The 26750-nt window shown below is 49.5% G+C and overlaps 12 protein-coding genes across 12 annotated transcripts; 3 read left to right on the top strand and 9 right to left on the bottom strand.

Moving 5' to 3' along the window:
• Positions 1–124: 124 nt before the first annotated feature.
• Positions 125–1304, top strand: P174DRAFT_424325 (uncharacterized protein; the record flags this gene model as incomplete). The annotated part of the gene is made up of 2 exons (XM_024825190.1): positions 125–878; positions 931–1304. The coding sequence occupies 2 exons, from the start codon at positions 125–127 to the stop codon at positions 1302–1304; spliced, it is 1128 nt and encodes a 375-aa protein (XP_024678730.1).
• Positions 1305–2287: 983 nt separating this feature from the next.
• Positions 2288–3846, bottom strand: P174DRAFT_445110 (putative antigenic thaumatin domain protein). The gene is made up of 2 exons (XM_024828256.1): positions 3335–3846; positions 2288–3048 (listed from the first exon to the last, which is right to left on the bottom strand). The coding sequence occupies exons 1-2, from the start codon at positions 3452–3454 to the stop codon at positions 2569–2571; spliced, it is 600 nt and encodes a 199-aa protein (XP_024678729.1). The 5' UTR covers positions 3455–3846; the 3' UTR covers positions 2288–2568.
• A 920-nt stretch (positions 3847–4766) lies between these two features.
• Positions 4767–6483, bottom strand: P174DRAFT_445109 (haloalkane dehalogenase family protein). The gene is made up of 3 exons (XM_024828255.1): positions 5849–6483; positions 5612–5796; positions 4767–5563 (listed from the first exon to the last, which is right to left on the bottom strand). The coding sequence occupies exons 1-3, from the start codon at positions 6368–6370 to the stop codon at positions 4879–4881; spliced, it is 1392 nt and encodes a 463-aa protein (XP_024678728.1). The 5' UTR covers positions 6371–6483; the 3' UTR covers positions 4767–4878.
• Positions 6484–7340: 857 nt separating this feature from the next.
• P174DRAFT_506926 (MARVEL domain-containing protein) lies at positions 7341–8397 on the bottom strand (the record flags this gene model as incomplete). The annotated part of the gene is made up of 4 exons (XM_024831344.1): positions 7856–8397; positions 7702–7805; positions 7528–7650; positions 7341–7470 (listed from the first exon to the last, which is right to left on the bottom strand). The coding sequence occupies exons 1-4, from the start codon at positions 7997–7999 to the stop codon at positions 7341–7343; spliced, it is 501 nt and encodes a 166-aa protein (XP_024678727.1). The 5' UTR covers positions 8000–8397.
• A 2678-nt stretch (positions 8398–11075) lies between these two features.
• P174DRAFT_445108 (catalase/peroxidase) lies at positions 11076–13560 on the top strand. Its single transcript, XM_024828254.1, has one exon. It carries the CDS (start codon positions 11155–11157, stop codon positions 13432–13434), a length of 2280 nt encoding a protein of 759 aa, XP_024678726.1. The 5' UTR covers positions 11076–11154; the 3' UTR covers positions 13435–13560.
• Positions 13561–13564: 4 nt separating this feature from the next.
• Positions 13565–14264, bottom strand: P174DRAFT_377732 (uncharacterized protein; the record flags this gene model as incomplete). Its single annotated transcript, XM_024822775.1, has 2 exons — positions 13565–13836; positions 13910–14264. Coding segments are annotated over 2 exons (627 nt in total), but the record flags the coding sequence as incomplete, so codon positions are not given.
• A 1493-nt stretch (positions 14265–15757) lies between these two features.
• Positions 15758–16449, bottom strand: P174DRAFT_289479 (uncharacterized protein). The gene has a single exon (XM_024821588.1). The coding sequence runs from the start codon at positions 16334–16336 to the stop codon at positions 15914–15916; it is 423 nt and encodes a 140-aa protein (XP_024678724.1). The 5' UTR covers positions 16337–16449; the 3' UTR covers positions 15758–15913.
• Positions 16450–16458: 9 nt separating this feature from the next.
• P174DRAFT_395562 (fgaFS/easG family protein) lies at positions 16459–17690 on the top strand. The gene is made up of 2 exons (XM_024823690.1): positions 16459–16935; positions 16993–17690. The coding sequence occupies exons 1-2, from the start codon at positions 16515–16517 to the stop codon at positions 17445–17447; spliced, it is 876 nt and encodes a 291-aa protein (XP_024678723.1). The 5' UTR covers positions 16459–16514; the 3' UTR covers positions 17448–17690.
• A 1133-nt stretch (positions 17691–18823) lies between these two features.
• On the bottom strand, positions 18824–19944 carry P174DRAFT_289442 (uncharacterized protein). Its single transcript, XM_024821586.1, has 3 exons — positions 19860–19944; positions 19403–19700; positions 18824–19356 (listed from the first exon to the last, which is right to left on the bottom strand). The coding sequence occupies exons 2-3, from the start codon at positions 19607–19609 to the stop codon at positions 18979–18981; spliced, it is 585 nt and encodes a 194-aa protein (XP_024678722.1). The 5' UTR covers positions 19610–19700; positions 19860–19944; the 3' UTR covers positions 18824–18978.
• Positions 19866–21110, bottom strand: P174DRAFT_289452 (purine and uridine phosphorylase). The gene is made up of 2 exons (XM_024821587.1): positions 21017–21110; positions 19866–20918 (listed from the first exon to the last, which is right to left on the bottom strand). The coding sequence occupies exon 2, from the start codon at positions 20830–20832 to the stop codon at positions 20122–20124; it is 711 nt and encodes a 236-aa protein (XP_024678721.1). The 5' UTR covers positions 20833–20918; positions 21017–21110; the 3' UTR covers positions 19866–20121.
• Positions 21111–23042: 1932 nt separating this feature from the next.
• P174DRAFT_463590 (FAD-binding oxidoreductase) lies at positions 23043–24561 on the bottom strand (the record flags this gene model as incomplete). Its single annotated transcript, XM_024830286.1, has 4 exons — positions 23043–23164; positions 23229–24114; positions 24135–24389; positions 24445–24561. 4 exons carry the CDS (start codon positions 24559–24561, stop codon positions 23043–23045), a joined length of 1380 nt encoding a protein of 459 aa, XP_024678720.1.
• Positions 24562–25401: 840 nt separating this feature from the next.
• P174DRAFT_454247 (NmrA/HSCARG family protein) lies at positions 25402–26622 on the bottom strand (the record flags this gene model as incomplete). Its single annotated transcript, XM_024829223.1, has 5 exons — positions 25402–25658; positions 25726–26058; positions 26110–26263; positions 26316–26530; positions 26580–26622. 5 exons carry the CDS (start codon positions 26620–26622, stop codon positions 25402–25404), a joined length of 1002 nt encoding a protein of 333 aa, XP_024678719.1.
• Positions 26623–26750: the final 128 nt, after the last annotated feature.

Below are 26750 nucleotides of genomic sequence, written 5' to 3'. Positions count from 1 at the left end.
TCCCTGAACATCACATACTTATACCCCCGATGAACGGTGCCTTGTAACCTAGTCCTGTCATCATTCCCATGTTTCTGGCAATAATTCGTGCCACTTGCCTCAGATTTCCTTAGATTCTTATGACATGGATCATCCGGGCTTCTTACGCGCTGGCAGTATGGACAATGACCCTTACACACTCGACCCATACGGCGATGTGATGCTCCTGTTCCCCAGTGTCAGCAAAGCCTCTCCTAGTCAGAGTATGGAAACTAGCAGTCAGAGTCTTCCGACATCTGCCATGATCGACACGCCTGCCCTTGAACAAAATACCAGCGGTGTTGATACCACTTCTGACCCAGAAGCCGTCTCACACCAACCATCAAGCTCTGAGATTAGTGACGCGAACGAAGTAGGACATTTCGAGAGTGGTCTCGTCGGCATGCGCGTCTCCTCAAGACACTTGGCCCTCGCCTCTCCCGTGTTCAACCGCATGCTCAACGGCAACTGGTACGAGGCGCGCGAGATCCGCTCCCAAGGCATCGCAGTTATCATCATGGACATTTGGGACGTTGACATCACACTCATCATCATGAACATCCTGCATGGCTATGCGCCACAGGTCCCTCGCAAGGTTGATCTGGACACTCTAGCCAAAATCGCTGTGATGGTTGATTATTACCAATGTCGTGGGGTCGTAGATGTCTTCGCGGATATCTGGATCGATGAGTTGAAGGCGGATATGCCGAGGACTTTTGGGAAGGCGGTCCTTCAATGGATATGCATCGCCTGGGTGTTTCGCAAGCAAACGGAGTTCTTTGCAGCTACGCGAGTTGCCCTCGTCGAGAGTCCTGGAGTGGTACATGCATACGGACTCCCTATTCCTAACAGAGTGATCGGTTCGTATTTTGAAACATACCTAACTATACTACTTTGCTAAGTCACCCGCAGAAACAATCAACGAGTCTCGACAGCAGGGAATCAGAGAGGCTCTGGCCGCCATTGATCGAGTAATCGATGATCTGAGCTCTTCCACACACAGATGCTCTTTCGAATGCAGTTCAATACTTCTTGGAGCTTTGATGAAATTCCTGCGATTGTCCAATCTTATTTTTCCGGATCCAAGACCTCCTTATGATAACCTGAGCATTGGATCCCTGACAAGAAGCGTGGTCCTCTTTGCTCGATCTCCTCTCTGGGAGGCTAGGCTGTCAACGAAGGGGCGTCCTGAATGGCACAGCTGCAGACTGGGAATCCTCCTTGATCCTGTCCGCAGGGAACTAGAGGCCAAGATGTCCGGATTGAAACTGGAGGACTTTGAATGAGATGCAACCACTGGAGTTCCGATGGCTACATTCAGTCTCGGTCAAAACGGAATCTGAAGTTTGAGTACATAGACGTCCAGTTTCCACAGACTGTTTAATCTGATATGGTATGTCTCACTCAGATTGAAAATGAACCAAGTCCATAAATAGACGCATACAACGTAAATAATGCGACTGGCATAGCCTCCTGCTAGTTTTCTTCTCGGACAACCATCGCTTCGATAGTCATGTGTTCCATACAGACGTCAAAACCTCTCAACAGACATTCCTCTTCTATTCCATGTGATTTCTTGATTCGCATCCCTCGTCTATTTTACGTCTGTTGTTTCTCCTGGGGCGGTATATCGGACTTTATGGTCAGCATACCGATACTTGACTCCCACACGAAACTCTCCATCTCGGCAAATGATGCCTCACCACGTACTTAAGCTTCAGACATGTTTTATCTCGTGGTTCCTCATCTACGAAGGCCAACGTAGCCAATAATGACAGAGATACCTCCTTAGCACCCGTTCATCTCCAACAAACTCAAATCCTTCAGTTTGAAACCCGGGATATCATCTATCGATTTCCAAATGCAGTCAATATACAGCTTGCTGAAGGAATCATACGCAGTATCATGTGGACGTGCAGTCTGCTGCAGTGTCACATTTGCTTTGCGTTTACCAAGGATGATGTCTTCGGACATGTCACTGCCTCGTTGTGATTGGCAACGTGCAAGGTCACAGAGAATACTGGTGTATGGCTGAGGCACAAACCAAGCCACAAGCAACCCAAACTAAACTCAGTACACCATGTAGACGGATATCAGACCGTACCCGACATAGTTAGACCGCAAACAACTAGATAAAGTTCGAAGGAAGAAGTGGGTCAATATAGAGTTCATTCAGCGCCGGCGGTACACTACAGAGCGTGACAACCACGTCAGATACGACTACACTCGCTTCATTCAAACCAAGACGAACTGAGACCGGCAGCTATAATTCAAGAAAGGTATCAAATCAATTGCACTCTATATAGTTTAACAATTTATTGACATGTGTGCGTTTTGCTATAGGTATAGGTAAATCATCGTTGGTATAATCCATCCTCGGCATAATCGTGAGCCGTATGAGTCATGACTCGTAAATAACAAGGCCTGCCTCGATGTGTTCCTGACAACTTTCATATCCTCCAGGGGTAGAAATGAGCGTAAAAAGAGGAAACAAGATGTTCATGGCCAGCACACAGAGTGGCGCGCGCGAGGAGCGCAAGCGCGCTTCGCTTAACCCAGGGTAAGGGTGAAGCCGGCACCGGTGCCGCAGGCACGAGTGTTGTGGTCATCGGGGAACTGGTAGGACTCAGCGCAGTTGACATCGCCGGGGGCGCAGGCGGCCGTGGGGCAGCTGGCATCATCGATGGAGACGCCGAAGCCGGCGGCGATGAGGGGAGACTGCGGGGAGAGATTGATGGAGGAGAGATCCCAGAAGAGGGTCTCGCCGGCCTCGGTGTACTCGAACTGGAGGACGGAGGCGAGGTCGGCGCCGGTGGACATCTTGATGGAGATGCCGCCGCCGTTGGGGTTGGTGCGCCAGTTCTCGATGTAGGAGGCGCCGGTGGGGATGGTCTGCATCTCACTGCTGGAGTCGGAGACGGACCAGAGGTAGACATCCTCGCTCATGTTGTTGACGATCTGGACGCCGCCGCTGGGGGCGCGGGGAGCGAGGGGAGGGCCGAAGCAGTGAGGGCGAAGGCAGCAGCAAGGCTGAAGAACTTGGAGAAAGACATGATGATTGTGGTGGTGGTGATGGTGGTTGTTGTTGTTGGAAGGAGTGACAACAGTCTGATCTACAGAGAGCGACGATTTGAAGTAAAGGACAGTGGAGGATCAACCTCGAGTCAAAGAGTCAAAAGGAATGAATGACTTTGATAGTAGTGTTGAAGGAATGGAAAAGACTGAAACAACATGGGGGGCATGGCTGAATTTATCATCTGCAGTGAGAGATGGGAGTGGGCCATCTCCAAGACGTTCGAGAATCCTTTAGGCACACAAAATCGAACGCCTCAAAGTGGAAGCAAAAACCATTCTTTGTCTGGCAAGGGCTGATTGGGCGCCACGAGATTGGATATAGATTCAAGAAACGGTGTGCCTGAACCATCGCACGAATCATATTGAGAGGAACACTCTGAATCTATTGCAAGCCCCACCAGCAGTCAAAATTTCTCAGTTAGCGCCGGCACCAAACGCTGTGAATGGTCCGGAGGCCAACGGCACTTGGCTGAAAGATGAGGATATCGCGAACTCGAAGAAAGGTTTTCACTTTTGCCTCCCTTCGGCCTAATCCAGTTTTATCTCCTGGTCCTCTCGCTACGAATCACATGTGATCAGTGACAGAAAGAATTTTGTGAGATTCTGGCCATGGCCCCTAGGCCACTGACTTACAGAGACTAGAGGTACTCAGACATGCAGACAACGAACACATCACTTACTTTGTTCCCATCTCTCTTTATGTGTTTCATGCAGATACAAAGAAACATCCAACTATGACACATCCCATGGAGCCGGGACGGGGAACAAAAAAAAGAGCTCCGCCAGGCACTGGAAAACTCTGAAAATCAGAGTTCAGGAACACAATCAATGGCCATGTGTTCCATGGATTCTACGTCATTTGGCATTATCTCCATTGGTCAATACAAACCACTGTTCCCCTTTAGGCTAGACCAGTTCCTGTTCCATCGGCGGTCCAGACCCAGCCGTGGATTGTGTGCTGGCTACAGCCAATTATAATTGGCTTTCTAAGCAGAAAGAGTTTAGCGAGGTACAACACAGCAGCCATGCACAGCTGCCCTTCCTTACTGTAAAGGTCTGCAGTCTCCAGGTGGCGGTAATCGTGTGCTGCTGTCGGGGCTCTGGCCCAGTTGAGCCATTTCAACGAGATGCCTCATTTTTCTGTTCTGAAGTACCAGCGGTGTCTGGGTGAGATGACTCAGCATCTTAATACCGCGATTCTCGCCCCTCCACCTGCCCGAGGATGATTTTTCAGCACAAAAGCAGTGCTATGGCATCCACCTGGTCCCATGTGTGTTGGGTACCAGTGCTGTGACAGTGGCTGCTTCACCAAGAACCTTAGCACGGTTGACTTGGTGCGTCTGGCGGTGCCGCCAGTTTGAAATGTGGCTGTGAAAGCATCTACGAGATTATTCCATGGACGAGGGTATCAGCCCTCTGGGATTTGTCGAAGTAGTGCCTCTTTCCTAGCACCATCAGGACGTGGATGCCGAGGATTTATCACTTCCCAAGCACGGGCAAGGTTGGAATCTGGTACAGTGTTTGCATTGCACCAGCCATGGACTAGACTCCTCTGGCCCAGAGAAAGACACCATCTTGATTACTCGCTGTTCTAGATTCCTTGGCGATATCTTTAACATTTAGTGGTGGACAAGGGTTTTTCTACGAAACAGACCAAGACTGTGGCTGACTCTGCGGTATCTGAGTCTATTCATTGTCTATAGCCTTGTAACCACGGAATGACTCCTATCTGGAAACAAAAGAAATATGTAACATAAGGACACCCCTCAACCTAAAATGCCGCACTTACCTCCGCTTCACAGTAGGTTCGCGATATCTGGCAAGCCTAGCAACCAAGTCACCAACCACTTTCGGCTTATCCTCGGCTGGATAATGACCGGCACCATCTAACCAAACCCCATAAGGGGCCCAGTCAACCATGACCCGCGAATCAACAGCACGCACAAGAACATCCTTGTAGTCTTTCAACAACGGATCCTTCTCCCCAAATACAACCGCAACTTCCAATTGGCGCGCTCTCTCGCTAGACTTCCAGAAACTCCGGACCTCGTCGTTGCGAAGAGAAAGGCGTGCCTGAGCAGTGAGGTTATCGAAGTTGGATGGTCCGGCCAAACCCTCAACTAGTTTCCACAGCCATGTGTATCGGAGACTTGTCAGGACTACGCGAGGTGTAGCGGGGGCCATATGTGAGAAGCGGTAGATGCTGGATTTGGCGTTTGCAGGGAGATTCCTGTAAGGCGCGCCGTAGCCGGTGACGTCTTTGTGTGAGATGCTTGGCGACATGAAACGCATGACTGCAGATTCGGGAGTACGGGTGCCGAGTATCCCGGTTGTCATGAACCAAATTGCGTAGAGGAAGGCGTGACGCATGCTTATCTCGCTGAGGCGGGGAGGAAGGAAGGAGTTCAATAAGAAGAGACTGGTGCAGGCTGATGTTGGAAGTCGAGGTAGCGTGGATAAGGCGACACAGCTGGAAAAGTCAGTAAACAGGGAATGCGACGATGGATGGTAGACTCACCCTCCCCAGTCGTGAGCCACGAGCGTAGCATTCTCAAGACCAGTCGATTCGAAGAATTGCTGCAGGGTACGCATGTGTAGCTCAAAGGTGATGGCTTCCGGAAGGATGATCTTGTCGCTGCGACCATGTCCAAGCCAGTCCAGCGCATATACCTCATGTCCTCGTTCCACAAGCGCAGGAAATACCTGCACATCGGTCAGTAGGCACGATAGACGTGAAAAATGGACATGAATCTACATTTCTCCACATATAGGTCCAACTTGGATTACCATGCAGAAAGACGATCGGCCGGTGGGAAGCCTTATTATCCGTTGCGATGCTGCGATAACTCGGTTTCAGATGGACATATCGGGCCGTCGCGCCGCACACGTTAATCTCCTCCACATTGTCCCTCCATGGCATATCGGCCATCCAACCTTTGCCCTTCTGGTCGGTCCGGATGATCTCATCGTCTTTGAACTTGTACTTTCCCTCCAGCTGTGATCGAGCTAGCGCGTCTGCTCGCTGTCGGTATTGCTCCGCATCTTTCATGAGTGTTTTCCATCCATTTGGCCAGAGTAGCCGCGGTGCATTCCACAGAATCGTAGGCAAGACGCTATATGCGAGGCTCAGAAGGTAGAGGGGAAGGAGTGCAGAGGCCAAGAAGGCGCGATTGATTGTGAAGGACAGCACGAAGGCACTGAGGTAGCCGCAGACCCCCAGAACCCGGGCAATCGATGCTGTGGTCAACTCTTTGATCTTGCTGTATGCCGAAGGCATCTTGGCAGAGGGTTGAACCGCTGACGTCCGTGGAATCGTGCTATCTTGCGGGGATCTCGTAGAGCAGTTCAACTATGGGGATAGAGAGTTGCTTTATTGAAGGGATGTGCTTGATTGAGCAAACTGGGTAAGAGGAAAAGGGGGCAGAATGGCTTGATTTTGTTGCGACGAAGGTTCATCTCAATGACCGCGCGGTGACATCATCACCAATGTCGACCCTGATCGCGTCCCGCATCTTCCCAACACGGCAATGCCAAAACTGACGCATTTTGAAGCTGTTAAGCGTAGAGATTTGCCTTGACCTTCTGTCTGACAAAAATATCTGAAGGACGATGTACAGATATTGCACTAATGACGCATATGAGTCGATCGAGCTTATCGCATATTCACTTCAATTTATCCAGTTTCTCCTACATCCGCAGCACACTTGGACATAGCCTTGCCAATTCGGAACTTACTGATTTTACTCTACAATTATTGAGGTCAGAAGCTTCAATGGCTCCTGCAATAAGATCTCGCAGTGTATCGCAATGGTGGTCGCGGTTTATAAGGTTGCTCCTCTCGGTAGAAGATTTGTGAACAAATTCCTGTCCAACTAGACTATATATCTTATGTGATAGATGCAGGATGCACCAAGAGAGACTACTCAGTATATCCAGCAATTAAATAATCATTCCGCTATTATTTCGTGCATTATCCATACATGTAACGAGCGACATAACACTAATCATTATACAAACATGACAAAATCGTGACCGAATCGTTAGGTATTAGGGATTAAGATACGATCGCGCTGGACATCACGTCAAGTCGCGACATTACAAAATCAAACAAGGATGTACATCCCTTCGATAGACGACCAACCAATAACTTGACTTGGCTCGTAGTTGGTCATGGATTTAGGGCACTTTGGCAATCAGTGCCCGGGAACAGTCGCCGGCGGATTCCGATTCCCTTAAGACCAAGGAGCTTATGGGTTGGCGGCAGGGGCATCGAGAGGAGCACGATGACCCTCAGGGTGCTTCTCGTGGGTGGGAGTCTCACGACGAGCAGCCCAGAGGTTTATCACTTCAAGACCGATGGCGAAGAAGGTGAAGATACTGGTCAGGTTAGCTACTGTATGGCTCATCTGTAAATGGACGGTTGGGACCACTTACAAGGCGAGGAAGATGAACGACTCGTTGGCCTTCTTGAGCGCGCAGCTGGCACCGGGGGGAGCATTGACAGCGCAGTTGTGCCAGTTGTAGTCTTGCGCAGCGAAGATGAACGCGGTCAACCACCTAGGCATGTTAGCATCTCAACAAGAATGTTGAAAGGGTAGCTTCACGTACAGGTAGGAGAAGATGATGTCAATGGGCAAGACGAACTTGCTCAGACGAGTCGGCATGAAGGGGGACAGGAAAGCCGGCAGGAAAAAGACAACGGACATCGTCGACTACTGTGAGTTAGCATATATAGATGGATGATTAGAGACGATCAACATACGATGACTTCCCAGTAGATGGTGTGCTGTCCATGGGGCCACTTGTTGATGAAGTAGGAGGTAATGCCCATGACAATGACGGCACTGGACCACTGCATAAAGCGCACCAGCAGGGAGACAGGACGAGTGATCGCTGTCGACACCATGATGCTGAATGTATTATGGGGATATCAAACTCCTCGACTGTGGTTGGGAATGGGATCTGTGACGGCTTGACAGGGTGCTGAAGCTGCCGGCGACAAGGACTGCTTTATTACTTCTGAGGTTGGAATTGAGAAAGACTCAGTTCGGAGGTAATTCCAGCCCTTCATATATCATGGCGAGGTCCAACTGCAGCAGGGGAAAAGGTGAAGCTATTAATTATGTCATACCAGCATCAGCCGATGGAAATAGTCGACGCACCAATACCATCGCACCATGCAATCATTGATCCCAGGAAAAGTTACAGCGGTCCATCGTAAGCTTCGGCCCGATGGCAAACACAGGTCATGTTCTCGATGTGATGGGTGTACAGCCAGCTAGGAGCTCTCGAACCAGCCGGAAGATGGGCGGGTGGAGCAGTGACGCCATACAGAGACGAGAGTGATGGGTTGATGTGGACTCCCGTGGCTTCCGCTCGCTGGCTGTCCGGATTTTGAATTTCGGCATTGTGTGGAATCGCCAATAATGTAGTGGAGATCAATCAGCCCTGTGAGGATTAACAAGGTAGGTTCTGTGCTCGTCGGTTTATCATCAGTTTTACGTTGGGTCGTTACTGGTAGCGAGTCGCTTCTTGTTTAGCGGGGTCAGTCTGTCCACGGTATCTTTTGATTTATTTCAAGGCATGCAACATTGCATTTCATAATCATAGTCAATAATTTGCAGTGTTCCTGATCCTGTTATTACCTTCAGTATGTGTTCTAAACATCGTCACTGTGCCGATAAATCAAGAATCCGAGGTGGGTAGGTCAGCTCGATCGCCGCGACCCGGCGCATCCGTAGTAGTCTAATCGGTGGGTCGCTTAACTGATACAAAAGCCCACTAGAAGATTCTTCTTGATATCGTGGTCACCAGATGCTTCTTCTGAATAATAGTCCTGCTGCTACTACTGTGCCGAGCTCCGAGAGCTTCTGAGAAAGGTAGTGCTTGCACTTGTCTCAATACTGCCAAACTCTCCGCACCCAAGTGGTCGCACCTCGCGCCTCGCGCTTCACTAGCAGAACTTTATTGCCTATTACAGCGCATCACTCGAACCATCCCTGCACATGACCTAGCATCATGAACAGGTTGTTTACCCCTCTCACTGCTAACCGTTTCTCCTCAGTGGTCCGCTTGATGACCTCAACGTCGACTTAAGGCTTGTCACAACGATATCTGTCAGCCTGGGCGCCAAACTAGTCATCCAGTCCTCGAACTTCACATACTGACTTTCCCTAGTCTTGGCGTGTCGTGTCGATCGTTTTACGTGTCAGAGGTACATCCAATATAGACTGGAACCTAACCCCGGCGTTTGATGGTATGGTGTTCACTCCTGTCATTCTGTCACGCACATCGTAGGACTACCCCGGCCATGAACGCTTGTCTTGGTAGCTCCGATGCAGAGTCAGGAGGATGGTTTATCTCTACATGCAAAAACAGGGGCAACAGTTGGATTAATCCAGAGGCTAAGCCTGCAAGCCTGCCCGTTGAGTTCGTGCTCAGGCTGTATTACGGCTCGTTAGTCGAATCAATCATGGATCGCAGATACCCCTCTGGAAAGTATCTCGCAGACGTTTTCCACGCCAAGGTCGGCAACCTAGTGCTACTGAGGCTATCTTGACTTGGGTAATATCGATTTTTTGCTCTTTTGGAGACTTCACTTGCGCAGATCACAGCAGATGTCTTGAGAGATTGAAGAAAGACGACATACGGGCATCTTGCGCATCTGTCTTGTCGATATGTTACCCCTTCCAAAAACAGACATAATGGGGCTCCGAGCTTCAACAGGAGTATTGACTTTGGCAATGAGTTTGCAGGATCGCGGTCGCTGTACAGCGATAGGGATGGAGATGGTGAAGTAATTACCGTTGTCAGTATAAAGAGCACATGTTGTATCTAATGTTCTATATATTTCTACCTCCAAGGAGAATAAATAGAACCTGTTTGGGTTAGGACAAGCAGTAGTCCATGTCTGCATGCTTTCTCCAAAAGCAGAGGAGTAAAAAAGGATGATGGTGAATGGAAAGTCAGTTATGATTCTTGATACAGACGTAATAATATGATAGACTGCTGGCTACGAATAGTGGTGATACTACGGGACTCCACAGCATGTCACAAATATATATCCCAGTATCTCTGCGATGAAACAACAACTTATCGATATGCTTAATTGGATGACCCTAGTCATTTGCTGAGGATTACCTCTCCTGATTAGAGGATAACCGCATTTCTTGCTCATACTAACTAAAACAAATAAATATTTAGATTGTGAGTCCAGGTTTGTATGAATCGCTACCTGTCTTCAGGCTGCCGACCTATCAAAATATGACCAAATTTCCTGCACACAAGAATAGATGTCATATTTTCTTCCATAAATACAGAGATAACCTTCAGCTCTCTAGGCAAGAAAGAGACCATTTTTCAGTTTCCTACAGCAACTGCCGGGGGTAATTTGGGGACTGAATCTTCTGGTATTGTTTGTCCTAAAAAGGAATGTGAATCCGCTACCTTACTTTTTCTTAGGTAAGCCGGTTTGAGGGGTAAAATGGCGAGATCTTTTGGCTGGGGCATGCAGACAACTTACTGTTGGTTGGCAAAGAGTAGTAAAATTTAATAATTTAGCAAGCTGTTCCAACCCAGGTCATATTTAACATTTATACAGAATATCCTCCTCTCCTAGGTTGATTCTCATAGCTATTGTTATCACGGACAACGGCGCGAGGCGAGGAGGTCGGAAAAATGAGAGCGGGGTATTCCGAGGAAAACTAGCCAGTCATTGCCGACAATTGCAGACGTACAGTCAGCAGGATTAGCAATTCAGTATTGTGATTGGTTCAGACAAAGCGGGGAAAGGTTGTTGCATGATATCATAGGCTGATGGGAGCTGAGTAAGAAGGTCCAGCCAGAACATTTTTACATTGCGAAAGCAAAAAACTCTCCGGAATGCGGGGAAAGCACCTGCTGATCGTGATTGATATGTTGGATTGGACGCGTTATTAATGAGACCTGGCCTAGACGAGGACAGCTCAGCTTATAAGGTTTCATCTACCCCTCATCTTCTGTCATCTTCTGTCCCCCTCGCTGACCATCAATATACCCCGATAATAGAAACACAAGCACATCATGACACAGGACAAGTGCCCCTTCAAGGAGCAGCCCTCTCAGCCCAATTTCGCTGGTGGCGGCACCAGCAACAAGGACTGGTGGCCTGACCGGCTGAAGCTCAACATCCTGCGCCAACACACCGCCGTCTCCAACCCGCTGGACGCTGACTTTGACTATGCTGCCGCCTTCAAAAGCCTCGACTACGAGGCCCTGAAGAAGGACCTCCGTGCCCTGATGACCGACTCGCAGGACTGGTGGCCCGCCGACTTTGGCCACTATGGGGGTCTCTTCATCCGGATGGCCTGGCACAGCGCCGGAACCTACCGTGTGTTTGACGGTCGTGGAGGTGCCGGTCAGGGCCAGCAGCGGTTTGCCCCCCTAAACAGCTGGCCTGACAATGTCAGTCTGGACAAAGCTCGCCGTCTGCTCTGGCCCATTAAGCAAAAGTACGGCAACAAGATCTCGTGGGCCGATCTTTTGATCCTCACCGGTAACGTCGCCCTGGAGTCCATGGGTTTCAAGACCTTTGGCTTCGCTGGAGGTCGTCCAGACACCTGGGAGGCGGACGAGTCCACCTACTGGGGACGAGAGACCACCTGGTTGGGCAACGACGCGCGGTACGCGAAGGGATTTGCTGGATCCGACAAGCGGGGCACCCTCATCGCCGACGAGGATTCACACAAGACCACCCACTCGCGTGAGCTCGAGACTCCTCTGGCCGCCGCCCACATGGGTTTGATCTATGTCAACCCGGAGGGACCCGACGGTAACCCCGATCCCATTGCGGCCGCTCACGACATCCGTGACACATTTGGCCGTATGGCCATGAACGACGAGGAGACAGTCGCCCTCATTGCTGGTGGCCACACCTTTGGCAAGACCCACGGTGCTGCCCCTGCGGACAACGTCGGCAAAGAGCCCGAAGCCGCCGGCCTGGAAGCCCAGGGCCTCGGCTGGACGAACAAGCACGGCTCCGGCAAGGGTCCCGACACTATCACGAGCGGACTCGAGGTGACCTGGACCAAGACCCCGACCCAGTGGAACAATGACTTCCTCGAGTACCTGTTCAAGTTCGAGTGGGAGCTCACCAAGAGTCCCGCCGGCGCCCACCAGTGGGTTGCCAAGAACGCCGACGAGATCATTCCCCACGCCTACGATCCATCCAAGAAGCGCAAGCCCACCATGCTCACCACCGACTTGTCGCTCCGCTTCGACCCCGCTTACGAGAAGATCGCCCGTCGCTTCCTCGAGCGTCCGGACCAGTTCGCCGACGCCTTCGCCCGTGCCTGGTTCAAGCTCACCCACCGTGACATGGGCCCCCGCCCCCGCTACCTCGGCCCCGAGGTCCCCAGCGAGGTTCTGATCTGGCAAGACCCCATCCCCGCCGTCGACCACCCGCTCGTGGACGCTTCCGACATTGCCACGCTCAAGGACGAGATCCTTGCCTCTGGGGTGCCTCCTAGAAGCTTCGTCTCCACCGCCTGGGCCGCCGCCTCCACCTTCCGCGGCAGCGACAAGCGCGGCGGTGCCAACGGCGCACGCATCCGTCTGACCCCGCAGCGCGACTGGGAAGTCAACAACCAGCCCTGGCTGCGCGAGGCCCTCTCCGCGTTGGAGGCCATCCAGTCGCGCTTCAACTCCCGCGGCGACAGCAAGAAGATCTCGCTCGCTGATCTCATTGTCCTGGCCGGCTGCGCTGCCGTCGAGAAGGCCGCGCAGGACGCCGGCCACCCGATCAAGGTGCCATTCACCCCCGGCCGCATGGACGCCTCCCAGGAGGAAACGGATGTCCAGTCCTTCAGCCACATGGAGCCCTTCGCCGATGGCTTCCGCAATTTCGCCAAGGGGCCTGCCCGCCCGCGCGCGGAGCACTACCTCGTCGACAAGGCGCAGCTGCTGAACCTGTCTGCACCCGAGATGACCGTCCTGGTGGGTGGTCTGCGGGTGCTCAACACCAACTACGATGGCTCCGCGCACGGTGTCTTCACATCCCGTCCTGGAGCCCTGTCGAACGACTTCTTCGTGCACCTGCTGGACATGAACACCGCGTGGAAGGACGCCGGGAACGGCGAACTGTTCGAGGGAAGCGATCGCAAGACCGGTGGCAAGAAGTGGACTGCTACTCGCGCGGACCTGGTCTTCGGCTCGAATGCTGAGCTGCGTGCTATTGCAGAGGTGTATGCCAGCAACGACGGTGATATGAAGTTCGTCAAGGATTTCGTGGCCGCGTGGAACAAGGTTATGAATCTGGATCGGTTTGATCTGAAGGGCAAGCAGACTATTCCCGCTCGTTTGTGATGTCGATACTCTTATGAGATATGAATCTCCTAGTGTATATGTTTTATGCACAGCCAAAATTGCGTACCTAGGTACTTGAATAGCTTTTAATGCAAGGCATATTAAGCGTCGACGCCGACATGTACAAATCTCAATTGTCAACTGTACTGATGGAGGATTGCTTACCGTCCATCAACATACAATAAACATGCTCCATCCCGCTAAGCCCATACTTGCCAAAATCCAACTCCATCCGTTCCGCATCGTAGAACCCACACCGTCTGTAGACACTATACCCAGCCTCCGAAGCCTCCAACCAGGCAGGCAAGCCTAACCGTCTGGCCTCCTCCACCCCAACCATCAACAATCTCGTCCCAATCCCTCGACCTTGATAGTCGGGATGAACAGCTAACAGTTGCAGAACTACCTATGCAATCAGCCTCACCCCCAACACCCAAATCAAACAATGAAATTGCAAACATGAAAGCAGACGTACTAGCAACAGCCCTAATCCCAATCCACTTCTCCCTCATCCTCGCCTTCAAATCCTGATAATCGAGATACAACCGCGGACACAGCGATGTCGCCGGCGGAATGGTACCTCGTTTCCTAGCCTCTTCTGCTGCTGTGGCATGCGCCTCGGCGTCGGGGTAGATACACCACCATGACCAGCCGACGATGCGGCCTGATTCGGTATCGACGGCTTTTGTGATGCGGGCGTGTGGGTCGTCGGCGATGATTTTCTGCAGATCGGTCGCGAAAGGCGGGTCGTCTTGGGTAAGAGGGCCGTACATTGTTTCTATGAGGTCGTCGTTGGTGAAGGCAGCGTTGTGGAGTTGGGCGAGGGGAGGGCGTCTGCGAGTACGGCGGGGTGGAGGGTGATCTTGCTTTGGAGCATGGTTGTGGTGTTTTGAGGTTGGATGGATTCGCGAGATGATGATGCGGGACGTTTTCAGGGTTATTGGATGCTTATACTTATATCTGTTTAACTGAGGCCAAGACAGCACCTTCCTAATTGGGACGCCGATGAGGCTAGTGTTGGCTGTTCGTATTCGGTTGCAACGGTGATATGCTTATTGCGTTTGAGCGTATAGCAAGTGTATGTTAACGATTATGTTTGATTGATTGCCTTTTATGCTAGATTAAGTTGAATATGGACTTCGGCTTGTGATCTACATATTGTAGATTGGTGGAGAGCATTGGTAGGGTAGCCTCTTTATTCACTGTAGAAGACTCTCATTGTGAATCTCATTGTGAAAGGCAATTTACCAATATATGCTATTCCAATTTTTGCAAAGGAGATACTGTACCTCGGAGAAAGCTTCATAGAGGTCCCCCGGGCCGAGAATAGAGTTGTCGGCGTCGTCGTCGTGGAGCAGAGCTAGGCATTGATTGTGGTCCACCAGACGCTCGAAGCGGCTAAACTGAGCCTGTGATTGCTTATTCTTCGGTCGAGAAAAAGAGGATCTATTCCGAGACGTGCAGGGTGCTGTCATTCGATTGCCTCGTCGTCCTGCACGACTCGCAATCTTCCGTATCCTGCGCCTTTGCATCCAACCACACTGTTCGAGTTGGATGAAGGAGACGTCATCTGATTTCCCGAAGCAACGCCGAAACGGGTCCAACAGGACATCTGCGATGCATCTGGGGGCTGGAACTCTGGATGGGTGTCGCAGAATTGATGGATAGATTCCATCTAATCGACATCGTACTCATCGCTGTGAAACCGACCATTTAAACCGATAGTCGCGAGGGGTGATACCCGGTATGCCCTCGAGCTCCCGAACGACGGTTTCAGCGTCGCGACGCGCCAATTATGAAAACCTGCGTGGGTGAAGGAGGTATGGTGACCATGATTGCTATGCCTTGAGTGGCAGAGACACCAAATACAAAAGAGTACAGGAGGGCCGGACAGGGCTAGGCTTATCAGTTCGAAGTGACGAATCACATATGAAGGGGGGAAAGACTAGCCTGGCCCTGGCCGGTCTTTTCTACGTAACGTGCGCACCAGGATATCAATCTCCTAAACTTCACCCAAATTGCCGTTACTCCAAGTTGAATCTCTTCCAGAACAGCATGGAACTCGCACCAAAGCTTCTTCTGCACCTCGAATCCCTCATGATCCCGCACAGAACACGGCAAGCTGTCATCCGCCCTCTACCATCCATCATGTAACGGCCCCATTAACCAGCGTCCGGCTGCCCACTCCTTGCTCCGCCGTCATGAAGGCCGGATTCTATTTTCTTGTGTCGATCCCTGGAGCCCTCATTTGTCAGCGAAGAGGCAACGGCCGACAACTCCCCGGCTGGGCCGATTCCCCCGCTGGGCGTCAAAGGTCGGATTCTTCCGCTCGTCCCACGCATCCAGAACCCGGCTGTTCAACTCAGCCTGGCTCTTTCTAGTTTAAACGAAACCACGTGTGCATCCTGCATACTTCCTACAATTGTCCTTGGGAGTGCAAGCACGAGAAACACAATGTTGCCTTGGGCCCAGACCGAGATCAAATCGCGGAAGTTCGAACGTATCTGATGGCTTTTGGTTGTTGAGGAAGTTTTGTTGGGAAAAGTTCCTCGGGTGGATATAGGAGGGCCGGAGCCCTGACAGTACGACCATCCACACCATTGAATACTTGGAAAAAATGTCCCTTGTCTTCCGCAGTGTCGCGCGAGGAAGTATCGGAAAGTGCCTGGCTAATCTGCTGCGGGCTCAGTGGTGCATAGTTAAGAATAGCACCCGATTCGTTGAAGTGTCTGAGAACCCCGTCATCACCCAAGTGAATGAAGTCTGTCGGATCTGTACTTTCAAAGGAAGACATCAAATCTCTCCAGGATGGTTCCTTGCTCGTGGCGGGCCTCGGATCCCGAATCGAGTCGGTAGAATGCTCATTTCTTGACATACCCCCTGTCCCTTTGCCCGGGAGCATCAGGTCCGACGGACTTTGCTCCCCACGTCGGACCTCAGGATCTTAAATCCTAACTCCGGCAGGGGAGATTGGGGTTTAAAGGGAGGGTTGGTTGAGATCCGGCTCCAACCCTAATGTGTGAGCACAAACTCAGCACTAGATACATATTTCCATCTAACGATATCGGCACACACTCATCATGGCAATCCTTTTGACTGGAGGCACGGGCAAAACATCAATCCGAGTAGCGCGCTTCCTCCAAAATGATAATATCCCTTTCCTACTAGCCTCCCGCCGCGGCCAGTCCGCCGCTCCTCCCGACATGCCAGCTGTCAAGTTCGACTGGTTAGATAAGGATACCTGGCGCATTCCGTTCGACTACAAGTTTGTCAGGGACCAGGTAATCTCCGCCATCTATCTGATGGAACCCCAGGCGCCGGAGCCATGGAAGCCCTTGAATGAGTTCATTAACTACGCGCTGGAGGAGCACGGCGTCCGTCGATTCGTTCTCGTGGCCGGTAGCTCGGCCGAATGTGGGCAGCCGGGCATGGGCATGGTTTGGCAGCATTTTCTGGACAAGCAGGTGGACTGGTGTGTTCTTCGGCCGAGTTGGTTTATGGGTGAGCCGCGAAAGAGTTGTCGTTGAAGGGATAGTGCTGATGTTGCTCGCTGGTTAGAGAATCTAACCGAGGATGGCCCGCGCCAACTCATCCGGGACCAAGGCAAGATTTATACTGCCTGCGGCCAGGGCAAAATTCCCTTCGTCAGCGCTATGGATATCGCGGCCGTCGCCTATCGCGCTCTGACGGATCCCGAGTCACACAACTGTGACCACCGGGTGTTGGGCCCTGAACTATTGACGTACGATGATATCGCCGAGAAGCTGAGTCATGTCCTGGGACGAACGATCGAGCACGTCAAGCTTTCAGGAGAGGAGCGGTACCGAGGCCTGGTAAACGCGGGTGTCTCCGAGTACTATGCGGGCTTTTTGACAAAGCTGGAGGTTGCGGCCTCAGCTGGGTTTGAAACACGGGAGAATGATGAAGTTGAAAAGGTGACTGGGCGACCTCCGAGGAGCTTCGATCTCTTTGCGCAGGAGAATCGGTCGGCCTGGGTCCCAGAGGGCAAATGATCATCTGCAATTTGTGCAGTGTAACACTTTCGGTGAAGCCAACTCCACTCACTAAATGGAGGAAGTGTCAATCAGGAAGGCGACCTTTAGCCCGAACGATTATAATGCTCCGTCGTTCACCGAGTATGTGATGTCTGGCCGCTATATGCCTCTTTCCTTGGTAAACGTCGAGAAGAGGCGTAAGAGAGGCGACCTCGAGAATTTCAAGTGCACAGATATAGTTAGAGCTCGCAGATATGCAGGAATATATCTTTTGCGTTGAATAGAGACTAAGCAGGACGAACCTTCTCCATTGATTTAATATCCCGTTTATTAGCTTAAGTATATGCACTCATTTTGTGAAAGTATGTGTTCTAGGTAGCTACCAACCACAACTGAACACCAAAAGGTCACCATGACGATTCCATGAAAGGTATTATTTTCATTTGGCTGGGGCTACAGAAATTGAAGATAGCGGTATACTACTGTCCTATCGACAGTAGCTTTTAGGTCTTTACAGTAAGAAATTACACTAGCTAAATAAGCAGTCCCGAGAAGTATGTGATAAAAGTCTTATCTACTATTAAATAAAGCTCCTGCTCCAGAAAATATATCGTATTAGTCAAAGGATCTAATAAATGCCTAAATAAAAGGCTACTATGCTAGAAACAAAACAATAAGCCCACTGGGTATGATGTTAATGGAAGTAAGATTAACTAGTGCCTATAAAAGCAGCGACTTGCAGTATGGAAAGGCCATAGTTTCAAGCCCAAAAGGCATGCATAACTGTGTTCTTTCTATTGTCAACCAGACTTACTCTAATGTAGCCTGCACTTCCTACGTTTTTAGAACCGAACAGGGGATTCCGATCCCTGTCACCACCTCCCCTTCGATTGCGTTGAAACGACACCTACTGGTCATATATCCCTTGTACAGTCCCCTTTTCTAAACCGACACCCATTTCGCCGTTCCTTGTCCGTCATGGACCCTTATGCAACCGAGTACTTTCAATGGAGGGTTGGATTCAGCTCCGTGGCTAGATAATTAACTTCCAGAGCTAAAACCAGCTTCTGCTGATGGAATTACTCTAAATATATCATATACTTAACCCTTATACTTATCTATCACTATATTGTCTATAAATAGAAATATATGGCACTACATAACAAATTCTGTTATTGGTCTGTCACAACAACCTCAGTAGAAGGTATCACGTGCCAAATGCGTTATAAAAATGATTGAATGCCTGAGGCGATCTGAGGTGACCCTGTCCTTTTCGAGTCAAGATTGTGGCCATGTCCTGGTGGAATTATCTTCCAGCGCAGGCATGGATGGACAGGCCTCTGTTCAATAGCTCTGAACCAGCTGAAAATGTAAGTAGTGTTAGTCAATCAGCTGACGATGAAAACCCGCATCGAGAATGTTGATGAGAAATGGATATATAACAATGTCACTGCATTAACGAAAGACATGGGTGTTTTCTCCTGATGATGGAGGTGTCACCTTGTACCTCAACTGCTATTTCTGTATGGTGGTACTTCATAGCTCCGAGTTATCCAACACGAATCGGCCGTCGGATGAATAAGTCTAATCCAAGATTTATGAAATCAAAAGTCGACAGAGTGCGCCAGCGGCACATTCTTTCACAAATTGACGTGATCCATTCCATCGTCGACACATCCAGTTGCTGACCATCGATAGCGAAATAGCCATAAGAAAGATATTGGTACATTTGGCTGAACGCAAGCTTAACCCATCCAAATGTTGACAGATCCGTATTTTGATTGGTCGTTATGACATAGTCGGAAATGAAGGCAAGGAGAACAATGGTCAGGCAAAGGAGATAAGCGATCAGGTCGGAAGAAGTAAAGTGACTCCTGCAGCTTGTTATGCTGACATCCAACCGCGCTTTCCCTTGATGCCGTACTTGCTACTACCATCAACAGTAGTTTGATGAAAGACAAGCAGCTACGTACCTTATTCCAAGTCCAAAGGGGACTGAATGATGCAAAGAACCCACAGTCTGCAAACAAATTCGGAAACAGCCATACGCCAGGTGGAATAATAAACCGAGTTAGGCAGAATAAGGTCACTCTCAAGATAAGACAGATTATGAATGTGGCGAACATGATGATTTGTAGGCGGAATATTGCGCAGATCAAATAACGTAGTCTTAGTTCCATGATGACCGGAAGATGTCGGAAATTGTGGGTACTATGGTCGAGAGCAGCGTTATCGATACCATTATAGTAGTGGCGGGATGCACTGGTTCGCCTATTCAAAATAGTAGGTGGATTATTAGAAAGAATCCATGCAGTTCATGAGAAGCTTCTGCCACTGGTAGCAGAACAGCAGGCTGAAAATCCATTATCGCGGACTGGATCCCATCCATAGAATAGACTGAAAATCACTAAATCGTGCCATTTTACTCACCTTTTCCTACTTGTCTGGCCTGTGGCTGCACTACAGTCTCCGTTGCGCGGTTCAAAACACGAAGCAGCTCCGTCGCATATGCAGCACTAGCAAGTGCTGCATATCCTTGCCACTGTTTCTGTTTGTGGGAATCGCAATAGTCACAAATGCCTCGAACTACCAAGCATGGGAGGTGATCCATCAAGCCAGCCGCCTCCATTTCAAAGCAGAGAATGCCCAGCTTTCGGCCAATAGAGTCTCGTGTCTTGGCATTTTTCATAACTTAATTTCCAGAGGCAATGGTGCCGTAATGAACATGTGGCTCGTTTGACGCTCGTGGAGAACGAGGTACGAGTTGAGCACAATCACATAAAGAACAATCACGGCTGTTGCTTTGATGCTGATATGTCGAACGGAAAAGCCAATCTTTGTCAGGACGCGAGAATTGCTTCGTCATTTCTTCGTGACGCTGTAGAGTTTCTGATATAATTCCTCCAATAGGTCTCTCCCTCATAAAATCGTTACTGCGCATGTCAGATACCGCAGTCAGCAGAAATTGGGGAGGCTTGTTGAGCGAGCCAGTGCATTGAAAGCGTCCACCACTCAGTGTCTTGCCGTAGTCATACTGTATGACGCCCCCTGAGCGGTCTCTTGGTATACATACTACGACATCCCCCAGTCTGATGTCAGTATCCCCAGTAGGCACTCCGCCCCCAATGCCAACCATCAGCCCGAACCGGAGAGAAGGGAACGTTGGTAACATATGCGCTAGAACAGTTGCTGCAGATGTTGTCCCGTAAACACCACAAGGTAGGCAGGCAATCGCCACATTATGCCCATTTATTTTACCCAGCGTGTAAGTGTTGTAATCGGTACGCGGTTGAGGAAGCGGATCATGAATCTCATCGAGCATGGCCTTCGCGGCGGCTGCTTCCAATGACAAGGCGCAAATCCATGCCACTGTGTAATCATCATGCGCTAGAGAAGCCGTCATTGCATAAGCTACGGTGACAACTCGGCTAGTTGAGGGTTGTTCTGGCTTCCTGCTGCATCAAAAAAGCGAGCTTCGGGGTGGAGGTTCTGTTTTGCCAAAAGCAATAATAACATCAGTACATCAATGGATCTTGAGATAACAGCGCAGATCTAGAATAGCACTTGCGCAGCGAAAGAAGACTTACGTTCAGTAGGCAGGTTTCCTGTTAGGTGGCGTAGGCATCACTCAAATTAGAGAAAGAGGTGCAAGCAACGCTGTCGTCTAACTGCACAGGGAGGTGGTAGCTCAGGCGGTGAGACAGCTACAGCAAAGCAGATCAGCTGCTGCTCCTTAGCGCAATTGTGGAGGAATTGATCAACCGAACCAACCAATGTAATATTCCCGGCGTGGATATGGCAGGGATTCGGGAAAGCTTTGAAGAAAAGCCAATACAAGTTAGCCTCAATCCCTTTTGGCCCCTCAACGCCGCCGTTTGATGCAGATGAGCTTAGAAAGCTGTTGGCAAACGCTGCTGACACGAGGGGCCAGGTCAACACTGCTGACTTTGAAGATGCTGCTGGCTTTTACGAGGCTCGTGAGCTCAGATATGACAAATTTAGGGGTGTAAAACAGAGTGGTCCCCATGCTGAATGCTCCTGCATCCCTACAGAGCCTGTCAAAATGAGCCAGTTGAAAGACCTTTTCTAGGCTGTGCTTGAATGCAAACCACGAATAGCTTCCCATGATCTGATGAACAGTCCCTCTAGACCTGAGAAGGGGCCGGATGATAATTAAGATAGGGCTGATGAAAGAATTTAGGCCTCTAGGATGGAGTACAAGACTATTAATAAAGTGTATTTATCTAGAATAGGGGGTGGTAGCATAGATACAGAACATCCCAGCAACAAGCACCGGAGATTGCTTGTAGGAAAGCAGAAACAGAAACAGAAACAGAAACAGAAACAGAAACAGAGTAAGGTTACACGACCAACCAGTCATCAGCTGATAAAGCAACTGATGGCAGCCATAACATTTGTTATTAATGTATTAATATACATTGACTGGCGTCTGGTACAGTATATGCAAGTATTCTTTAGTTATGTTAATTTAAAATAATTTTTGAAAGCAAATATTATTGTAACAGGGACATGAGGAAAACGTGAAATCTAAACAAACAGCAACAATTGGTAAAGCCGGTGACCATAGACTTAAGTGTAAAGGTAGGGTATGATGGGTACAGCAACAGACAATTTGCTAGGAATTAAGGTAATGAAGAACCACCAAAAAGAGCCAGAGTACCGAGGCGCCGTTAGGGTTCAACAATTTCAAGTTCTGGTTAAGGTTCGCCGAGAGGCGGGTCGGAAAGATGAACTGCTAGTGGAATGAATATCACAACCCTACTGGAGAGGATCAGACTGATTGATGTAACTAAGTGAACATTCCGGGTCATTTTGATTACGATAGTCCATTAGAATACTAAAGAATAATTGTCTAATCTCAGTATCAATGGCTACAACAATGCCAGGACGTTTGTCTACATGATGAGAATGCTATCCTTTTGACTTTCTTCGTCTTGATGGATCCAGGGGCATAATGGGCCGCTTTGAGTAAGACCCTGTAAAGTGGCTATAAAGCATAAACAAACCGGGAACTGTTACACGTATGTCGTCATAGACACTCGACATGGGCTGGTTGTACTGGTCAAACCCCAGCCTGCCTGTAGCTGTTGAAGATCTCACCTCGACAAGCTGGATGTCAAGGTTTACAGTAAGGCTTAACAAAAGATACGATACTAGGAGTTTTAAGTTTAATAGTCTAAGGAATAACTAAAGAGTCTTACTGAAGGTCTTAGTTATGCCTAGCAGCATAATGAGCTCATGACTGTGCGAACCCCATGCCAGTATCTGGAACTTTGATGAAGGCACAGAACCTCACCTCATCAAGCAGGGAATCTAATCTCAATTCGAAAGGTAGTGACTAGCAGAGAATAGCAGAGATGGATCCCAGGGTATGACACTAGTCAGCTTAGCTGACCCTAGGAGGTACGCTAGGGTTGGTTCTAATTTCTACGGTTTGGTTATGCCGGCATATAGGCTACGTAAAATCAATATTGACCACTCAAGAATCACATCCAGTAAAATAAAGAATTGGAAGGCTGCCATCTGCAATGTTGAATAATAGTTGAATGCGACTTTTATAACTTTAGCAACCAGTTGTGCGCTAATGTTGATTCATAAATCCCGATCAAGTGGGTTAAGTTTGTTGAAAATATTGGCTGGATCATACTTTGCCTTGATCTGCAATAAGCGCTCCGCATTTACGCCAAACATATCTGCAGCTGCCACTTTCATTTCTATTATGGCTGTCAGTATAGCTTGCTACCTTAATGATTCTTTCACCTATTGACACCGACGAACCTTGAGTGTAACCATTGTAGTTCGAGACTGTGTGTGCCAGTTTGTGGCCTTGGTTAGTTAATTCATTTTCACACATCTTCTGGATTGACTGTCCCCATGAGAGAAAGTCCTCATCCTTGCCGGCGTCAGTCCACTGCAACATGAGCGTCGCATGCAGGAGATCAACAACACGCGTAGGGAAAGCGGTCTCTGTAATGGAAGTACGGCAGATCTGGGTCGGGTCAAGATAGTCGATCTCCAAGTCAGTTTTAGCCAGGTCTGGCTCCTTGGTAAGTTTATCACTGATTTTGTCCATGAGCTCTGAGACAAACGCAAGCCGGGGTGGTAACGTCATTTGGATCCCTAGTTCCCTTTTCCGACCCCCAGGGGGCGCCAGCCGATCCCAGATACCGATAGTTTCGCGATAGGGTCTCATTTTAATGTCGTCTTTGATGCATTCCACCTCAAGCAACTGAGCAAAGTGTCTCCGTCCCTCTTCCTCGGAGCCGTCGTAGAATATTATCGTAGTGACAGTCGGGGTTCTTTCGTCCTCCGGGGATAAACACAGAATACACTGCGCTGCTGCTCTGCCTTGGGGGTGAACAAGCGCCTGATTCAGGGCTTCAATGACCTTCGATACATCGCTAGATGCGTGGATTCTCAACCCAGACCAGACCAAATTTGGTTGTGGGTATGCTTGGAATTTGAATTCAGCCACTACTGCAACATTTGGTCCAGCACCTCGAATAGCCCAGAATAGATCCGAGTGTTCCTTGTTGGACACCTGCAACTCGATCCCATCCGCAGTGACCACTTTCGCCGCAAGGAGAGTGTCGAGCGTAACACCGTGTTGCGGCGTCAAGAATCCGAAGCCGCCGCGCAGAGTGAGACCCCAACCCCAACCTGGCTTGTTGTGCCTCCGTTGACGGCTAGCTGGTACTTAGCAGTTTCTCGGGCCACATCAGCCCATGTTGCACCACCTTGAACGGTGACTGTCCGGGTGCTAGTATCGACGCTCACTCGGTTCATCGTGCCGAGGTTCAGAAGTATTCCTCCATCAGTCGACGCAGCTGTGCTGCTGGAGTGACCTCCACCCTGAACCGCTAGATCTAACTTGTGATCCTTTGCATACCTCACCGTCCTTGCTATTCCCTGAGTATCGGTTGGAAGAACCACGACACCCTGTACGGACTGTGTCAATAAGGAAACAATGGCTTATAAAGGTGAAGGGTAGTACCGGTTGTCGAAAGCCTATAGCAGACCATCGCTTTACGCTATCATCCCAATCCTGGTCGCCTGGAAATAAAACGGTTGCATGACCGTCGAGATGTGCTCTAAGCTCCTGGAAAGCCATCCTTCGGAGAGCAGCGAATACTAGTCGGTACAAAAAGAGCCTACTCGAGGTTCCCTCTGGGCGAAAAGCGGCTTGGTGTAGCTTCCTGGTTTCGAACAATACGCCGAGGGATTCTTTATAATTTACAAGTAACCTTGACATTTTTCAAATCGTCATCATTGCTGTGTCACGGCGAGGTTGGCCACTGAATTTTCGACTACTAACTTACCTGCTGCTCGGTGGTCTGTGACAACCAGCCAGCACACCGCAGTATGTGGATTATTTAGTCCATTGGTTCAGTAGAAGCAAATTATTCGATATGACGTCTGTCGGTAAATCTTTAACTCTACATTCCATATATTCCAAGAAATAAACAAGAGTGAGACTGGAGGACAAGATTGTAGTAGGCGGCGTGTGGGGGTTGACAGCCGAGAGAGCCGACGGTCTGTAGATGAAAGAGCAACCTCTAATCGCTTACGTACCATTGAGACAGTTGAAAGTTTAAAATATCGCGGGCCACAGGGCCGAGACCTCATCAAGCCCCTATGACAGGAATATCTAAAAAGGGAAGGAGCCTGCCTCACCGGTAGTACCAGCTTACCAAGTTTCTAGAAACCATGCTGCTTCATCTTGATTTTTGTCAAGGCAGCATCATGCTTCCAAATACCCGTATATACTCTATGAAACAAGCTTCTACCACCTTTCATTTAAACTGTGAATTAGGGTTTGACCATCCAACGGGCCGGGATATCCTTAAGAGTATGTAGAGATCTGGGATTACTTGGCTATTAGGCTTGAATATTAAGTAAAGATCACTGAACAACGTTGACATAATGTGCTTATCCACAGCAGTTTCTAATACTAGTTTGGATAGGCGAAATGTTTCTGGAAATACTGTTTCACAGAGATGAGTGGCTCAACCGGCAGTCCTTTATCCTTCCGAGCTGCTTCCTTGAGGGCACGCCCGTCGTCGATATTGTCTGGATTTCCGAAAAACCAGCCGTTATTTGCCTGGGCGTATCTAAAAACATCTTGGACCTCTTCCAAAACGGTACTGCCATGGGTGGGGAAATCGTTGTACGAGTCCATGGGCACATATCGAGCTTTCTTTCCGGTAACTGTAAATAAGTTTTGATTAGATTATGCTGCTGTCATGGATTGGTTTCGGGTAGGCTAGGTACTCACCTTCAGTAAATATCTTTGCCATGTCATCGTAAGTAAACGTGTCGCTAAAGCATTGGATGGTCTTGTTCTTCCATTTTGCTGGATTCAGGAACATTCCATGGACCATCTCTCCAAAGTCATCGGCGACTGAGATAAACTGAACTTTCCCATCCCCTCCCCAACGTGGGCTGTGAAAGCTAAGATAGCCCTCGGCATCGGGAATAGACGGAAAGCCTCCAAAGCAAGACACATATTCCTCATCCAGGAAATTCTCCATATACCATCCCGGAAAGGCACCAATGACAGAATCAAACTCTTTGAAGCTTCGAGCAAACATCTCGACTCTGTTCTTGCCTATGCTGCAATGTCAGAATAGACTCATGTGGCGAGGGAGATTCTACATACCATCCATACCAGGTACCGGTGCCTTGTTGTACGTAAACGTAGCAGGAGACTCGCACGTACTGTAAATAAAGACCTTGATGCCCGCTTTCGCAGCAATCGCTACAAGGCGTTTGCCAAACGCCTCGTCATCGGGACCTTCAGGAGTGAGGAGTGCCTGCGATGGTAGTTAGCCTGTTTTCTTAGTAGACTTTTCTGCGAAAGCTTACTGGGTCGTGATGATGAGTATTGAGCCAAAAGCCCCAAGCGCCAGAGAGCGCCGCCAGCATCTCGTCATCATTGAAACCATCTGCTTGCACCACCTCTGCTCCCAGGCGAGCAAGTGCTTGAGCCTTGGGTGCTTTAGGATTCCGAGTAATTGCCCGCACCACGAAGTTCTGCTTGCTCTGGAGCAAGCTCTGTGAGACTGCGGTCCCCTGAGTACCTTCACCTTGTCAATTACTTGTTATGACGTAGAGCTGTCGGCTTCTTACCCGTAGCACCATACACTGCAATTGTCTTCGGTCCGGCTGACATGATTCTCGTCGCTATTTTGCTGCTTTCTTTGGAGTAGAGAACTAAAGGAGAACCTCAACATTGAACAAGAATTACTTACTTTTATATTTCTTTCAAGGCTGGGACAGAATCTCAGATGGGCCTAGGCA

Source organism: Aspergillus novofumigatus, assembly GCF_002847465.1.
Source record: "Aspergillus novofumigatus IBT 16806 chromosome Unknown P174scaffold_8, whole genome shotgun sequence".
NCBI lineage: Eukaryota > Fungi > Ascomycota > Eurotiomycetes > Eurotiales > Aspergillaceae > Aspergillus > Aspergillus novofumigatus.
This window is presented reverse-complemented; position numbering and strand designations above follow the sequence as displayed.

Coding starts and splice junctions, on each gene's coding strand:
- P174DRAFT_445110 (XM_024828256.1), bottom strand. CDS start 3,454: ATGATTCGTGCGATGGTTCAGGCACACCGTTTCTTGAATCTATATCCA. Junction 3,049..3,334: donor ACTTTGAGGCGTTCGATTTT/GTGTGCCTAAAG, acceptor CAAGTTCTTCAG/CCTTGCTGCTGCCTTCGCCC.
- P174DRAFT_445109 (XM_024828255.1), bottom strand. CDS start 6,370: ATGCCTTCGGCATACAGCAAGATCAAAGAGTTGACCACAGCATCGATT. Junction 5,797..5,848: donor GGACCTATATGTGGAGAAAT/GTAGATTCATGT, acceptor ACCGATGTGCAG/GTATTTCCTGCGCTTGTGGA. Junction 5,564..5,611: donor GTGGCTCACGACTGGGGAGG/GTGAGTCTACCA, acceptor TGACTTTTCCAG/CTGTGTCGCCTTATCCACGC.
- P174DRAFT_445108 (XM_024828254.1), top strand. CDS start 11,155: ATGACACAGGACAAGTGCCCCTTCAAGGAGCAGCCCTCTCAGCCCAAT.
- P174DRAFT_289479 (XM_024821588.1), bottom strand. CDS start 16,336: ATGCTCCCGGGCAAAGGGACAGGGGGTATGTCAAGAAATGAGCATTCT.
- P174DRAFT_395562 (XM_024823690.1), top strand. CDS start 16,515: ATGGCAATCCTTTTGACTGGAGGCACGGGCAAAACATCAATCCGAGTA. Junction 16,936..16,992: donor TCGGCCGAGTTGGTTTATGG/GTGAGCCGCGAA, acceptor CTCGCTGGTTAG/AGAATCTAACCGAGGATGGC.
- P174DRAFT_289442 (XM_024821586.1), bottom strand. CDS start 19,609: ATGGAACTAAGACTACGTTATTTGATCTGCGCAATATTCCGCCTACAA. Junction 19,357..19,402: donor CCCTTTGGACTTGGAATAAG/GTACGTAGCTGC, acceptor TGATGGTAGTAG/CAAGTACGGCATCAAGGGAA.
- P174DRAFT_289452 (XM_024821587.1), bottom strand. CDS start 20,832: ATGACGGCTTCTCTAGCGCATGATGATTACACAGTGGCATGGATTTGC.